This window comes from Chiloscyllium plagiosum, chromosome 26 (genome assembly GCF_004010195.1).
Source record: "Chiloscyllium plagiosum isolate BGI_BamShark_2017 chromosome 26, ASM401019v2, whole genome shotgun sequence".
Taxonomy (NCBI): domain Eukaryota; kingdom Metazoa; phylum Chordata; class Chondrichthyes; order Orectolobiformes; family Hemiscylliidae; genus Chiloscyllium; species Chiloscyllium plagiosum.
In genome coordinates, this window is record NC_057735.1 from 18672806 (window position 1) to 18689371 (window position 16566).

The 16566-nt window shown below is 38.9% G+C and overlaps 1 protein-coding gene across 10 annotated transcripts in view; it reads left to right on the plus strand.

Annotated features, from left to right (window-relative positions):
* LOC122563171 (sushi, von Willebrand factor type A, EGF and pentraxin domain-containing protein 1-like) overlaps positions 1-16566 on the plus strand; it is a 123658-nt gene that overhangs the window by 28675 nt on the left and 78417 nt on the right. For 9 of the 10 annotated variants that reach the window (XR_006315504.1, XM_043716673.1, XM_043716665.1 and 6 more), the window contains 11 exons: positions 491-564; positions 780-876; positions 1446-1519; positions 8212-8308; positions 8876-8949; positions 9435-9531; positions 10133-10206; positions 11250-11346; positions 11934-12007; positions 12491-12587; positions 13142-13215. Coding sequence is in view for 9 of the 10 variants with exons in the window: in XM_043716673.1 (XP_043572608.1) it covers positions 491-564; positions 780-876; positions 1446-1519; positions 8212-8308; positions 8876-8949; positions 9435-9531; positions 10133-10206; positions 11250-11346; positions 11934-12007; positions 12491-12587; positions 13142-13215 (929 nt within the window). In the remaining variant the exon portion in view is untranslated. The remainder of the gene's footprint in view (positions 1-490; positions 565-779; positions 877-1445; positions 1520-8211; positions 8309-8875; positions 8950-9434; positions 9532-10132; positions 10207-11249; positions 11347-11933; positions 12008-12490; positions 12588-13141; positions 13216-16566) is intronic. The other variant, XM_043716671.1, reaches the window with a different exon arrangement.

The window sequence follows — 16566 nt, forward strand, 5'->3', positions numbered from 1 at the left end:
GAGAAAGGTTTCAGTGGATTGGAAAAGTTGTTTTTATTCCAAATGGAGGGAGACAAAGGAGGAAACTACAGACTAGTTAGTTTGACACATGCCATCACAAAATTGTTAGATTCCATTATTAAGCAATTAATAACAGGACGTTTGGAAAACAAAACATAACCCCTCAGTTAGCATTCTTTTATGAAGCATAAATGATGTTTGACTAATTTCTTAGAGTTCTTTGAAAATATAAAATGCAAATTTCATAATGGGGATCCCAAGCACTACACTTTACCTTCTGTCTGATGTTCCATTTAAGCAACAATGTAAGAGCATTTTATTGCTTTTGATTCTTCTGCAAATTTAGTGTTGTTAATTTTTTAAACAGTTTCTTCCTGGTTTAATATGATTTTCCTTTCTGAACCTCAGATTTCTGACCTGGACAGCACACTGACAAACATTTTCAGTTAACATTCATGTCTGATAACGGGCAGATTGTGTTTCTTTTTAGATACAAAATTATTGGCAGAGATTATCGACAATGTACAGCTGAGGGTTGGGATGGCGAGATTCCATTATGTGAACGTAAGTTATATTTCCCTGATGTGTGTTAATATGTGCTGATATTGTGAGGCATTACAGATTAAGAGAAAGTCTTGCATTTGCGTTGCTAGAATATATAAAACTGAATTCTCAACTTGGTGTAATTTGATTGTATTCATCTTCATCTTATGTATTATATGAAAGAAGCTGTTGGAGTTTTGTAACATTTCAATCTTCTTATTGTATATTTTGTGCAGCAATAACCTGTGGTCATCCTGGAGAGATTCTGAATGGGCACTATAAGACTCTAAATGAGACAGTTACAAAGAAAGTTACTGTTTATTGTGACTTTGGGTAAGTATTCAGTAAATAAATTACTGAACAGATTTTGGTAATGGACAATGGTATTTTAATGCTGTAATTAATACAATTTAGGATAGCCATCTTTCATGCATAACATTGCTGATGTTGGCTCACTATGAGAGCTCTGATTGACCATTCTAGTTTAGCGCTGAACTGAAAAGATATCTATACTGTCATGATGGTTCAATGATGTTGTTGCTGGGGTTGCTATATTATTGCAAAGATGGAAATGCTGAATATATTAATGGATCCATTATCTGAGATCAACACTGGACATTTGTACCTCCTGGTTACTCATAAGTGCTGATCTTTGTATTGTGAATCAGCTCTAAAGAGGGACAGTTGCAACAATATAATTTACAGGTATACACGGTCATTGCACAACATTTCTTATCAACACAACTGTATTGAATTGTCTCAAGAGTCTGCGGACCTAGTTGATTATTTTGATGGATTTATTGCTCTTTGATCCTTTGGAATTCTAACCTGGTCAGAGTACTAAATATTCTCAAAGTAACTTTCAGGTTCTTATTACAAATGGGTTGTTTCTGATTTTCTAGATACAAGCTGGTGGGTAGAGCTTATCGACAATGTACAGCAGAGGGGTGGGATGGTGATGACCCATCCTGTGAACGTAAGTTATGTTTAACTGTTTCGTGAAGTGACTGTGTTGAATTGGATTTTAATTAGCAGGGACCTGTGAGACCAAACTCAACATTTAGACAAAGATTCAAAAGCAACCTTGAACTGAAAAATGTCCAGTCTTTGTTAAAGAAAATGCCGCATGCAGTTTCCTTTTGGCTAAAAAACATGAGGGAAGAGAGACAAAGTTTCCTAGGCTCTCCACATTCTTTCACACCCTTGCAAAGGAAAGAATAATATTTATATACTTTAAACTACGCTGAGAAGTGACAAATTATCATGAAATGTTTCCAAAACATCAATCATTCACATCTTTCCATAACTTTATTTCTGTGTATGGACATTTTGTTTAGGCTAAAATCCGTAGTTCAAAAGATACAAGGAGCCATTAAAAAGATTACTGAAGTTTTACCAAGGTTGCAGAATTTGATTCCATTCAGCCTGTATCATGAATGCTGTTTCTGACCTGTTGCCGCAGTCTTTTTAACTTATTGATGTACAACCCAGGAGTATGGCCAATTTTGCCATCAGGCATTTTAAAATGTTTTCCACAATACCACATTTCCCCCTTTTGTCATATGATGATGATCAGTTATATAGACACATTGAAAATCCACTTGAAAATCCACTTGAAAATGCATTGGCACAAGCAATCAAGCCATCTTATTACTACAAGCAATAGAACTACGAGCAAAAAGGCTTTAAAGATCCGATCAAACATTTCATGACCAAAGCAACTCGGTGGGCTGTAATCATGGAATTCCTTGCAAATGTCTTATATATGGTCAGCATGTTGTTTAATATGTTCAACTAATTTGGTAATATTTTCAGAGATATCTGGAATGTAAATACAGCACTCCTGATCCACAACAGCGCATGTTCTCCCTTGTAAGGTTAGCAGGTGATGAATGTAGGGTACAACATAACCCAGATAGCTGGATCAAATCGAATTGGTAGGAAACCATGCGTATGCTTTAAGTGCTGTATATAAAGAATGTGCCATTGTAATCTGTAAAATCATCAGCCGATGTCATTCAAGGCTGCATGGTTGAATGGGGCCATGGACAATCAGATGTAATAGTCCATATCCTGGACCAATCACAGTTAAACATCCAATTTATCAAAATATTGACTACTGGGCCTTGCCAGTCAAATGCCCTATTAGCATTCCTTGTCCTGATTTTCTAAAGTATAGGGAACTTGTAGTGTTATTCGAATGGACTCTAAGGGAAGGAGGAACTGAGTCGTGATTATATGCAGGCTAGTACCATGTTGAAAGTGACATTTCATAATCTGCTGATTCCATATCCTCATTTCCCCATTAAGCACTGCATGATTCCAATGTGACATCCGCTCAACTGCTTCTGATATTTAGAAAGGGAAGGGTTGAAGAGTATTCCTTCCATTGAATGAATGGGGATATGTGTACAAACCGAATACTTATATTCAATTTCTCAGCATGCATATATGACATACGTAAGTGGTGTTTGCATGCATTTCCCAAGTAGGCTGGTTTATTAATGTCAAATGTTCACCTACATCAAACTATTCAAAAAGTCCAAATAGTGCCAAAATAATATTCATTCTGTGTTGTCGACTGGTTGAAGAATAATCTTCTTACGATCAGGTAGGTGGATCCAACTGGAGCATCCTTTAATTTCAACTGAGGTTGGTGTTGTTAGTAGGACTTGAAAGGGGCCACTCCAGCAGTGTCCTAATTTGTTTCTTTCCAAATTCTTGACCAACATGCAAACCCCAGGGTTTACTTGTGGATATTAGGAAGCGATTGTGTTTTCCTCAGCTGGGCAATGCAATCTTGTCTGACTCGTAAGTGAAGAAACTTCAGAGAAAGAGTTAACTGTTTCAAGTAATTCGGCATTTGCTCTCCCATTAGATGGAAATCCACACCCTCTAGGGGTTCAGCATGAGTATCCCATTGAGTCCTCATTGGCTGACCATAAACTATCCCTGTAGCTGACAGTCTGATCCACGAATGCGGAATCATTTGCATGTGAAATAGTGCCAAGGGCAATACTTTGAGCCAATTTAACCCTGATTCTTTGACTAATTTAGATAATCTTTCTTTCAAGGTACCATTGGCCTGTTACATAATCCCCGCTGTCTGCGGGCAATACACACAGTGCAGTTGCTGTTTAATTGAAAGTAATCCACATAATTCAGTATTGATTCAAGCCAGAAAATGTGGTCCATTGGCTGAGCATATCATTTTAGGCAATCCAAAGCAGGGAATAACTTCAGTCAACAATATTTTCACTAAAGTATGTGCGGTACAATTAGTGGTGGGGAAGGCTTCAATCCATTTGCTAAATATGTTGACCATCACAAAACAGTATTTATAACATCGTACTTCAGGTAATTCAATAAAATCAAGCTGTATACAAGCAAAATGACCATTTGACAGAGGTGCAGTCCTGGAAGGACATTTAATACCTGTACCGTTGTTATTTTTCATGCAAATAAGCATCTATCCAGCCACATTTGAGCTGTTGTATTCAAATCCGGATGCCACCAGATTTTTAAAAATAGCTGTACTATTCCCTCCTGAGTACAAGTATGCAAGTAATCAATAAGCACTGGTAACAAGGAATCAGAAATATAAACGTGACCAACCGGTGTTAGCCAGAGATCTCTTGTCAATGAGTGCGAGCACCCCATCGACTTCCAAAGTGCACATTCAGATTCAAAGAAGTCCTTGTGTAAAGTCTGAATCACAGGGGTGTCTGGCATGTCCTTTGTCCCTAAAGTAGCTATTTGATTTGGAGCCTAATTCCTGTTAGTTGGAACAACTAACATGGCTGATGTAGCCGCCTCCGAAGCAACAGAATCAGCATGGACATTTCCTAACTGTACCGGAGTGTCCCTCCTTGTGTGCGCAATGCATTTAATAACAGCTAATTGACGTGGACGCAGAATAGCATTGAGGAGAATTTTAACCCAAAGAGCATTTTGAATGAGAGTCCCTGTGGAAGTAAGGAAGCTTACAATTTCTGCCAATTGTTCAATGGGATTGTAATTAAAAGTGCTATCAGGTGAAAATAGCTTGTTAGGTTTCCATGTCCCTGTCACCCAACTGCTGACAAAATCACAATATTGGAACCAGTTCCCTATTGTATGGAAAGTTTACACACACACACCATCACAATTGTCTAAAAATTCACACCGGACATCATTTAATTCATATATAACAATTTGCCAAGTTGCCCAATTCACATGAAGAACTTACCAAAATGCTCAATCTCTTAGCGAGGCCAGTAGCCTATAAACATTTTCCTGATCAGGTATTTTCTCAGAGTTCCACCTTCCTAATTACATAGAAGGATTGACCCATTTTACCTCATAACTCCTTATTCTGCTATAAACAAATTTCCACTGGCAATACTATGGAGTGAGGAGTTTACCCGGCCTGCCCTCTTTTTACTATAGGAATAATACAAAATAGCCAATGTCACCCTGCAAGCAATCTAGAGCCATCTTATAAAAGCTCCTTGCATGTGAGGGGCTGGGTAGTTAGTGTGGGCTAATCAGAAAACTTTACAGGTTGTGAATGTTAATGATCAAGCCCTGGTGTAGTGGTCCACCTTTCCACAGTTGAAACAAGCATTGTAAAAAGGGGATCCAAGTGTTGAAATGCAAGTGGTCAGTATGAAATAATTTGTCCTTTGTGGGACAGACTGTATGCCATAATTAAACACAGCTGCTGGGGTTTAAAGGCCTGCCAGACCTGAATGAAGTGGACCTCTATGTTATCATCAGCAGCTGGGGGAATTGCTAACAGACTTAAGTGGACAATTGGCAGGTGGTGGCGGTGGAGGGAGGGTAACTTTTTCCGCAGGCTGAAGAGAAATATTATAAAGGGAGTTATCTAGGGAAGTGTAGGATTGTTGTTCATGTAGGAGGGGTTCATACAAGGTCTAGGGCGCTGTGCCAAAGGCTGTATAGCAGCTGAAGCAGAATCAGAAGGTAGGGTTGGGGTTGGGGTTGGGGTTGGGGTGGTGGTTACGTTTGAGGCTTCCACATCATCTTGTATCACTTGAATCAGTAAAATTTGGCATGCCACTCAAACTGGGAGGATCCTTCTGTGATGTGACCTTCTTATCCCGCCCTGCCTGCTGTTTACTTTTAACTGTCAGCTTCACAGCTGCTTTGTCTAAGGTCTGATTTTTCAAATCCCATAGTGCACACTCAAACTTCAAAGTCTCCCAATCTTTCATTTTACCATTTGAGTACTGGTCGATATCCCATTTATGAGGTTTATCTCTCCAATTCATTAATCACGAGTGGCGCTTAGTGGATTCCTGTGCCTAATATTAAAAAATAGATTTTCATTTAGAATATTCCTATCAACTAAATGGCCTTTCTGGAATATTTGCAATTTCCTTGATCCCAGGTGTGCCCTCGTGGCCAAACATCTTTACCCAATTTATTGTGCAACGCTATTGACAGATGACCTAAGGTATGTTCTAAGGCCCGCCCCATACCTCAGCACACAGAGGACTGTTATTCCTGGTACCAAAAAAACAATCAGAAATACGCACCCAACCTGAGAAGTAAAATTCTCTCTGATTTCTTAAAAAATCTCAAAAAAAACTGAAGCAAAAAATCCCAGCGTAGACCTCCCAGTCAAACAACAAATGGATCCCTGATCCCCTTTGCTCAAGTCACAACCTACTGGAAAAATTTAGAATTTACATTCACCTGTCCTCTGCCAGGGATGAGGGGTTGCAGCAGCCAGCCAATGGAGAGAGATAAGGCTCCCAGCCTCATCCCTGATGAAGGGGTCCTGCCTGAAACGTCGATTTTCCTGCTCCCTGAATGCTGCATGACCTGCTGTGCTTTTCTAGCACCACTCTAATCTTGACTCTGATCTCCAGCATCTGCAGTCCTCACTTTCACCAAGGTTAAAAAAAAGCCCACTTTGTGGCGTTGTCCATCTCTTATCTCTTGGTTGCGATGGGATCGCTTTGTCTCGGTCCCTCAAAGAATCAAATGCAGGATATCTGGTTTTCGTTCACAGCGCCAAATGTTTAACTGGATTTAATTAGCAGGGATCTGTGAGAACAAACTCAATACTTAGACAAAAATTCAAAAACAACCTTGAACCGAAAATGTCCAGTCTTTATTAAAGAAAACACCACATGCAGTTTTTTTTGGCTAAAGTCTGGAGTTCAAAATATATAAGGAGCCATTACAAGTTAGAGATTTTGTATGCATTCCGCCTGTGTCTTGTTTACTGTCCTCGACCATTTGCCACAGTCCTTTTTAACTTACTGATCTATAACTTGAGAGTTGGCCAATTTTTTTCCCATCATGCAATGTTAAATGTTCCCTACAATAGCACAACTGATTTTGCTGTTCAACATCAAATTGAGTCAGAGTTGTACAATATGGAAACAGACCTTTCGGTCCAACTTGTCCATGCCGACCAGAAATTCTAAATTAATCTAGTCCCATTTGTTAGCATTTAGCCCAATCCCACTAAATCTTTCATATTTATTACCCACCCAGATGCCTTTTAAAATGCTGTAATTGTACCAGCCTCTGCCACTTCCTCTGGCAGCTAAAGCCATTCATGCACAACCCTCTGCGTGAAAAGATTACCCCTTAGGTCCTTTTTAGAACTTTCCTCTCACACCTCAAACTTATGCCCTCTAGCTTTGGACTCCCGAACCTGAGAAAAAGACCTTAGCTATTCACCCTATCCTTGCCTCTCATGGTTTTACAAGCCTCCATAAGGTCACTCCTCAGCCTCTGATGCTCCAGGGAAAATAGCCCCAGCCCATTTACCCTCTCTTTCAAGCTCAGACCCTCCAACCCTGGCAACATCCTTGTAATTCTTTTCTGAACTTTTTCAAGTTTAACAACATCTTTCCTATAGCAGGGAGACCTGAAATGAATGCAATATTCCAAAGTGGCCTAACCAATGTCCTGTACAGCTGCAACATGACATCCCAACTGAATGTACTGACCAAGGAAGACGAGTACCAAACATTTTTTTCACTACCCTGTCTACCAGCGGTGCCACTTTCAAAGAACTCTGAACCTGTGCCCCAAAGTCTTATTGTTTGGCAACACTTCCCAGGACCTTGCCATTAAGCCGATAAGTCCTGCCCTGATTTGCCTTACCAAAATGCAACATCTCACACTTCCCCAGTTAGATGGGGAGGCAATGGCCTCATGGTATTATCAGTGTTAATCCAGAGACCCAAGAAATGCTCTGGGGACCTGAGTTCAAATCTCACCATGGCAAATGGTGAAATCTAAATTCAGTTAATATCTGAAATTAACAGTCTAGTGACCATTAATCCATTGCCGATTGTTGGAAAACCCACCTAGCTCACTAATGTCCTTAGGGAAGGAAACTGCTGTGCTTACCTTGTCTGGCCTACATGTGACTCCAGACTCACAGCAACTTAGTTGACCCTTAACCAACCTCTGGGCAATAAATGCTGGCCTAGCCAATGATACCCTCATCCCGTGAATGAATAATAAAAATATTAAACTCCATCTGTCACTCCTCGGCCCGTTGGCCCATCTGATAAAGGTTCTGTTGTACTTTGAGATAACTTTTCTCACTGTTGACTACTCCTCCAATTTTTGTGAGATCTGCAAACTGACAAGCCATCCCTCCTATGTTCACCACCAAATCTTTTGTTTTCTTTGTAGCAATAAACTGTGGTGACCCTGGTTCAATTCCGAATGGATATTATAAAGTATCAAATTGGAAAGTTGGAAGTAATGTTACTTTTTATTGTGACATTGGGTAAGTATTCAGAATATCAATGACTGACTAATTTTTAATTATGGACTACATTACCTTAGTGTTGTGCTTTAGATGATTTCAAATGATCACACCATCATCATTTTTGATGAAATATTTTCATATTAACAAAAAGGGAGACTTTTACTTTAGTGTTCAACCGGCAATTTAAAAAAAACTTCTATTATACTGATTAAGGTGTGGGACAAAAGTAGAGTAACAGGAAGATTAATGCTAGCATGGAACACTTCATTTGACAAAATCCATAATCTGATATCAAAAGTGGTGCTCATGTCTGCTGAATCTTCAAATGCTTTAAATTATATCAAAAATTTCTGCAAAAATGAGTTTATTCCTCAATGTTGCTCCTGTGCACTGCACTTGATATTGTGTACAAAAAGCAATTTGAGTTTAAACTGCACTATAACAGCATTTCATTCATTTTGAATTTTATATTATTTTTAAGAAAACATTTGTTCCATCAATTTTTTGCAGTGAAACTTAGATCTTTCTACCTTGACAGTGCACTGGCACACTTTTTCAGTGAAACTTCATCTGTTTCTATTGTAGATACAAAATTATTGGCAGAGATTATCGACAATGTGCAGCTGAGGGTTGGGATGGCGAGATTCCATCATGTGAACGTAAGTAATATTTCTCTGTTTTTTCAAATAACTGACCTACATGTCTGCACAAAATGGTTGGGCCACTTCCAATTAATGATTTTATACTGTGGGTGTACAGCCAGATTTTGGATCCAGCAGGGATTCCTGAACTGGGTCTTGGATTATCAACAGCATCTGGTGATGTGGCTGACAATGGAACACAGCCAGCCCGTGTCTTAAGTGGGTGGTTTGCTAGCATTTTGATTTAAGATTTCAGGTGGATGTCAATGTATAGTTGTTTTGTGGACAGATAGTGCCCTGGTATTGTGAGGTATAGCAGAGTAAGAGAAAGTATTACCTTTGTGTTGCTAGAATACTGAAAACTTAATTCTGAACTTAGTATATCTTGACGATGCTGACACTTTCATTGTACTCCTCTTCATGTTGCGTATTACAGGAAAGAAGCTGGTAGAGGTTTTGAAGTTTTGTAACTTTTATTTCTCCCCATTATATTTTTTGTGCAGCAATAACCTGTGGTCACCTTGGAGAGATTCCGAATGGGCAATATAAGGCATTAAATGAAACAGTTCCAAATAAAGTTATTTTTTATTGTGATACTGGGTGAGTATTCAGTAAATAAGTTACTGAACAGATTTTGATGATGAACGGTCTTATTTTAATGCTGTGATTAAGACAACTTCAGATACTTCTCTCATGCATGACATTTCTGATGATGGCTCTGTATGAGAGCTCTGATTGACTTCTAGTTTAGCATTGAACTGATGAATCTTAAAGAAATCTACATGTTTATGATTTTTCTATGTTGTTCTTGCTGGGGTTGCTGTATTAATGCAAAGGTGGAAATGTTGAGTATGTTAATGATCCCTGGATCCATTATCCGAGCTCAACACTGGTCATTTCTGTCTGCTGGTTCCTTACAAGTGCTGACCTTTCTACTGTAAATGAGTTCTAAAGAAGGGTGAATACAGCAATATAATTTATATATGCTCAGAGCACAACATTTTTTTATCAGCACAATCACATTGAATTTCTTCATGAATCCACAGACCTAGTCCCATATTTTATGTTTTATGCAGATTATTGCTATTTTAATGGTTTTATTTCTCTTTGTTCCTTTGGAATTCTAACCTGGTCAGAGTAGTAATATTCTCAAAGTAAATTTCATGTTCCTATTACAAATGGTTTGTATTTCTGTTTCTAGATACAAGGTAGTGGGTAGAGCTTATCGACACTGTACAGCTAAGGGATGGGATGGTGATGACCCATCCTGTGAACGTAAGTTATATTTAACTGTCATGTAAATTGACTGATTTGCTGTTTAATGCCAATGACTGACTCAGTTCAGTGCATTATTCTGTGTTGGTTGAAATATAAGTAGTCTTCCCAACAATATTTTGACATCTTCCAATTTAGAATTCTGATTTCTTGTAATGGGAAGGGAACACTTATTCAATCCTTTAATCAACATTGCATTTTAAAGGAACACAACATGTGAAATGAGAACTGGCCTTTCAGTAAGTCAATCGTGCTCTGTCCAGAGAATATTACTCACCTGCCTGATTTCAAATGATAGTGTTGGAGCAAGGAGATGTGTTTTGATGTATGATGAGACACTTTTGAGTTCTTAATGTTAGTGGCATTTATGCCATGTGAGAGCCATGGGAAGAAATAGAAGATAAAGGAAGAGTTATGTTAATGTTCCATACTTTAACACTACCCCAAATCTGTTCCCACTTTTTTCCATTCAAACTTAAAGATCCTAATATGTCTTTGCATGTCAGGTTTAGTTTTGTTCATGTACTAATACTGTTGCTTAAGCTAAGTTTTAAAAAAAAATATTTCTGGGACTTGCACATATTGTCATGACGTGGTGGTGGTGTAGCCAGCCATGGATAGCCACCTCTGCCTTTGATTTCATGAAAGGCCAACACTGGCCATCTAAGTACCTAAGGTCCATTAACTCAAATTGAGCTTTCTACCTATGGAGGTGATGTGAAGTTCCCACTAGTTCATCCAGTAATGTTGAGGACCTCATTCCTGGGACTAAATCTGGCCATGTTGTTTTTGGATTTCTTATCACACTTAATAATGTTCAATACAGAGACCAATTTCAGTGGAGTATTGGGACTTACAGGGAAACTTGCATTTCAAATGCCATAATTTAGAAAAGTTCTAAATCTACAGAAACTTATCATTCTTCGCAATTGTATACTATTACATCTTCATGAGAAATATCTGTGAATGACAATGATAAAAATGTACAGTGGCTTGAGGTTTTTACAATAATTCTACCTTTTCACATTTTGTTTCCTTGGTAGCAATAAACTGTGGTAACCCTGGTTCACTTCCGAATGGATATTATAAAGCACTAAATTGGACAATTGGAAGTCATGTTACCTTTTATTGTGACATTGGGTAAGTATTCAGAACATGTGAATGAATATTTTTAAATATTGACTACATTAATGTTGTGATTTAGATGTTTTCAAATGATTAAATGTTTTTCATTTTTTGGATGAAATCTTTTCATGTTAACAATGAGGGAGTCTTTCATTTTAGTATTGAACAGGTAATGTAAAATTAATAATCTGTTATATTGATTAAGGCATGGAGCAGTAGTAGTGTAATAGGAATATTAACTTAAGGATGAAATAGTTTATTTGACAAAGTCCATAACCCGAGATCAAAAGTGGTATTCATGTCTGCTGGATTTTCAAAATTTTTATATTGTCTCAGGTGTCAGTGCAAAAGTGAGCTTTATTCTCCAATGTTTCTCCTGTGCCCTGTACTTGATATTGTGATCAACGTGCAATTTTAATTAAGGCTGCACTATAACAGCATTTCATTCAATTTGAATATTCTGTAGTTTTATATCATTTTAATAAATAATTTAATAAAATTTTACTCTGTGAAACTTAGACTTTTTAACCTTGTCAGTACATTGGCACACATTTTCAGTGAACCTTCAAGTCTGATAATAGTTGGCTCTGTTTCTGTTGTAGTTACAAACTTATCAGCAGAGATTATCGACAATGTACAGCTGAGGGTTGGGATGGTGAGGTTCCATTGTGTGAACGTAAGTGATATTTCCCTGTTTTGTAACATAACTGACCTGAGAGTCCATACACAATGAATGAGCTATTTCCAATTATTTATTATATACTGTGGATGTACAGCTAAGTTTTGGATCCAGCAGAGATCCCTGGACTGGGCTTTGGAGTGTCAGCAGCAACCAACCTGGTGATGTGGCTGACAATGAAACTCTGCCAACCTGTGGCTTAAGTGGGTAGCTTGCTACCATTTTGATTTAGGATTGCAGATGATGGCTGATACATGTCAATGTATAGTTTTTCTGTAGACAGGCAATACTCTGTTATTGTGAGGTATAGGAGAAAGAGAAAATTTTGCCTTTGTATTGCTAGAATAATGAAAACTGAATTCTTGAGAATATGGGCAGCTTCATTGATTTTATCTGCATATTGTGTATTAAATGAATGCAACTGTTGGAATCTTTTGTGTTTTGTAACATTTCTATTTTGTCACTGCATTTTCTGTGCAGCAATAACCTGTGGTTACCCTGGAAAGATTCTGCATGGGCATTATAAGGCTCTAAATGAAACAGTTCCAAATAAAGTTATTTTTCATTGTGAATTTGGGTGAGTATTCAGTAAATATATTACTGAACAGATTTTGGTGATGGACAGTATAATTTTAACACTGTGATTTAGACAACTTCAGTCAGCCATGATGGCTCAACATAAGAATTCTGATTGACTTCTAGTTTATCATTGAACTGATGAATGTAAAATAAATCTACACCTTTAACATTTTTCCATGTTGTTGCTGGTGTTGCTGTATTAATGCAAAGATGGAAGTGCTGAATATATTAATGATCCCTGGATCCATTACCTGAAATCAACACTAGATATTTTTGTCAACTAGTTCCTCCTAAGTGCTAACCTTTATACCTGCAGAGAGATAGATACATCAATATAATTTAGATATGGTCAGAGCACAACGTCTTTTATCAACATAACAGAATTGAATTCTTTCATGAATCTATGGAACTAGTCCCATGTTTTATCTTTTATGAAGTTTATTCCTCGTTATTACTCTTTGATCGTTTGGAATTCTAACCTGACCACAGTAGTAATGCTCTCGAAGTAACTTTCAAGTTTTTATGACAAATGGTTTGTTTTTCATTTTCTAGGTTCAAGATGTTGGGTAGAGCTTATCGACAATGTACAGCTGATGGTTGGGATGGTGATGTCCCAACGTGTGAACGTAAGTTATGTTTAACTGTTTGGAGTACTTAATAAGCGATTTGGTACAGAACTGATCCCCCTCCAAAGGATCTGGCGGTGCATTCTCACTGTCTGTACAATCACCGCGCAGTTCGAGACACTGGGATTTTGCTGCGCGTGCACACCGCTCTCGTGAACTGGATAGGAGACTTTCACCACCGCGGGGTATGGTGGGTAAAAGACCCGTCACTTGCGCTTTAGTCTTTTTGCGTAGCATGGAATGTTAGGCAGGACGCGTGGCTATCAATATGATCAGGAGGCAAATTGTAGTGGGAAAGTATCGGACAGTGAAGTACAAGAGTTTGACAGATACTGAGGAAAGTGAGAGTGGAAATTGCCTCGGCATTGACTTTTATTTTAGTCTTCTATAGATATGGATGTGGTGCTAAAGGACGCTTGCCTTCATTGCACAGTACTTTGAGTGTGGGAGTTGGGGGGTCGTGTTGAGATTGTGCGGGCGTTGGTTGGACTACTTCTGGAGTGCTGTGACCAGTTCTGGTTGCCCTGTTATAGGAAGGATGTTGTTGGGCTGGGGAGAGGTCAGAAGAGATTTTCCAGGTTGTTGCCGGGTGAGGAAGGTTTGAGATTTGGAGGGTGCTGAATGGGCTGGGACATTTTTCACTGGAGCATGGAAGGTTGAAATGCGACCTTGTGCAGGTTTGTAGAATCATGAGGGGTATGGATGTGATTAACGGTGAGTGAGATGGACTGGGGAGCATATTTTTAGGGTGGGTGGAGAGAAATTTGGGGAGGATATGAGGGGGAATATTTTCCGGGGTGGGGTGGGGGGGGGGTAGTTGCATTCTGGAGTGGACTTCTTGAGGAGGTGGTAGATATGGGTGCAGTTCCAACATTTGGAAGACACTTGGATGTGTACAAGAGTGGGAGGGGCTTCGACGGATTCGGCCAGGAATGTGTGCACTGCTGCCTCACAGTGCTGGGACCACATCCAATTCCAACTTTGGATGACTGGCTGTGTGGAGTTTGCACATCCTCCCCGTTTCTGTATGGCTTTCTGCAGGGTGTCCTGGTTTTCTCCTACAATCCATAGCTGTGCAGGTTAAGTGGATTTGTCATGCTAAATTTCTCATAGTTTCCAGGTATGTGTCGGTTGGGTGGATTATCCATGGGAAATACAGGGTTACAGGGATAGTATGGGTGAGGTTGTGGCGGAGGGGCGGGTGTTGGGTGAGAGTGAGTCCAGGTGAGAAGTTCTCCAGAGAGTCGGTGTGAACTTGTTGAGCTGAATGGCCTGTTTCAACACATGGATTCTACAGATGGATACTACAGATGGATAATTCTATGACTCCATGACAAGAGTGAATGACAGACACTCTTATTCAGAAAAGTGCAAAGATAAGTGCAGCAACTGCAAATTAGCCCTAGTTTTGAGTTTAACTTCAGTCATGGGAAAGCTTTTAGAAGTACTAATTCAGGAATAAATTTAAAAAAGTATACAGACAGATGAATCACAGAAAGCCACCTTAGATTTCCTAAAGGGAAATCATATGCAATACCTTATTGGACATTTTGTGAAGTTACTGGAAAAGATTGATGAGGGAATTTCCGTTGATGTGGTATAAGTCTGTAATAGGCAGTTCATACATTGCTATGCAACAGACTTATGAGAACACTCTGAGCCTCATGGATTTAAAGGGTTTGGAGCAACTTGAATTCTCAATTATCTGAGGGACAAGAAACAAAAGTGTAGTGTCAAAGAGTAGGTTCAAAGATAGTGGATGTTCTTCATACTGGGGGAAGATTTATTTTGGAGAATCCCGTGGGTGAGTGTTTAAACCCTTGTTTTTTCTGATTTAAGTTAGTGTGTGAGACTTCCATATTGGGGTCACTGTTTCAAAGCTTGTGGACAAAACAAACTTTGGGTATATTATATCTAAGGAATCTAGCATTGAACTTCAAAAAGACACAGACAAGGTGACTGAGTGAGTGGATTCATGGTAGATTATGTTTAATGCAGAGAAATGTGATATATTTCATTTTGGTAGGAAGAATATGTGTTGACCATGTTGGCTTTCATTGCTCAGACATTTGAGTGTAAGAGTTAGGATGTTATGTTGAGTTTGTACAGAATGTTGGTGAGGCCTTTTCTAGAGTACTGTATCCAATTCTGGTCTTCCTGTTATAGGAAGGATATTATTAAGCTGGAGAGGGTTCAGAATAGATTTACTAGGATGTTGCTGGAAATGAAGGGTTTGATTTATAAGGAGAGGCTGGATAGGCTGAGACATTTTTCACTGGAGCATAGCAGGTTGAAAGAAGACTATATAGAGGTTTATAAAATCATGAGGAGTATAAATAGGTGAATGGCAGGAGTCTTTTCCCTCGGGTGACAAATTTCAAGTATAGAGAGCATATTTCCAAGATGAGAGGAAAAAGATTTAAGAAAAACACATGAGGGGCAGTTATTAAAAAATAATATCTTTCAGGTGTGGAATGAATTTTGAGAGCAAGTGGTGGATTCAGGTACAATTACAACATTGAAAAGACATTTGGATAAATAATGAATAATAAAAATTTGGAGGGATATGGGCCAAGCGCAGGCAGGTTGGACTATTTAGTTTGGGATTATGGTTGTTATGGACTGGTTGGACAGTTTCTATGCTGTCTGACTCTATGACTCTAAGTGACTGCTTTACTGTTCAATGTCAAATGATTGAATCACTTCATTGCATAGCCCTCTAGTGTTGGTTATAAAACTTAGAACATTACAGTGCAATGCAGACTGTTCAGCCCTCGATGTTGCGCCAACCTGTGAAACCAATCTGAAGCCCATCTAACCTACGCTATTCCATTATAATCCATATGTTTATCAAGTGACCATTTAAATGCCCATAAAGTTGGTGAGTCTACTACTGTTACAGGCAGGGCATTCCACACCCTTACTACTCTGAGTAAAGAAACTACCTCTGATATCTGTCCTGTATCTATCACCCCCTCCCGCCTTTAAGCTATGACCCCTCATACTAGCCATCACCATTGAGGAAAAAGGTTCTCACTGTCCATCCTATCTAATCCTCTGATCATCTTGTATGCTCTATTAAGTCATTTCTTAACCTTCTTCTCTCTAACAAAAGCAGCCTCAAATTCATCAGCCTTTCCTCATAAGAACTTCCCTCCATACCAGGCAACATCCTGATAAATCTCCTCTGAACTCTTTCCAATGCCTCCACATCCTTCCTATAATGCGACGACCAGAACTTGGATGCAATACTCCAAGTACATCTGCACCAGAAATTTGTAGAGCTGTAACTTGACCTCATGGCTGCAAAACTCAATCCCTCTACCAATAAAAGCTAACACGCCATATTCC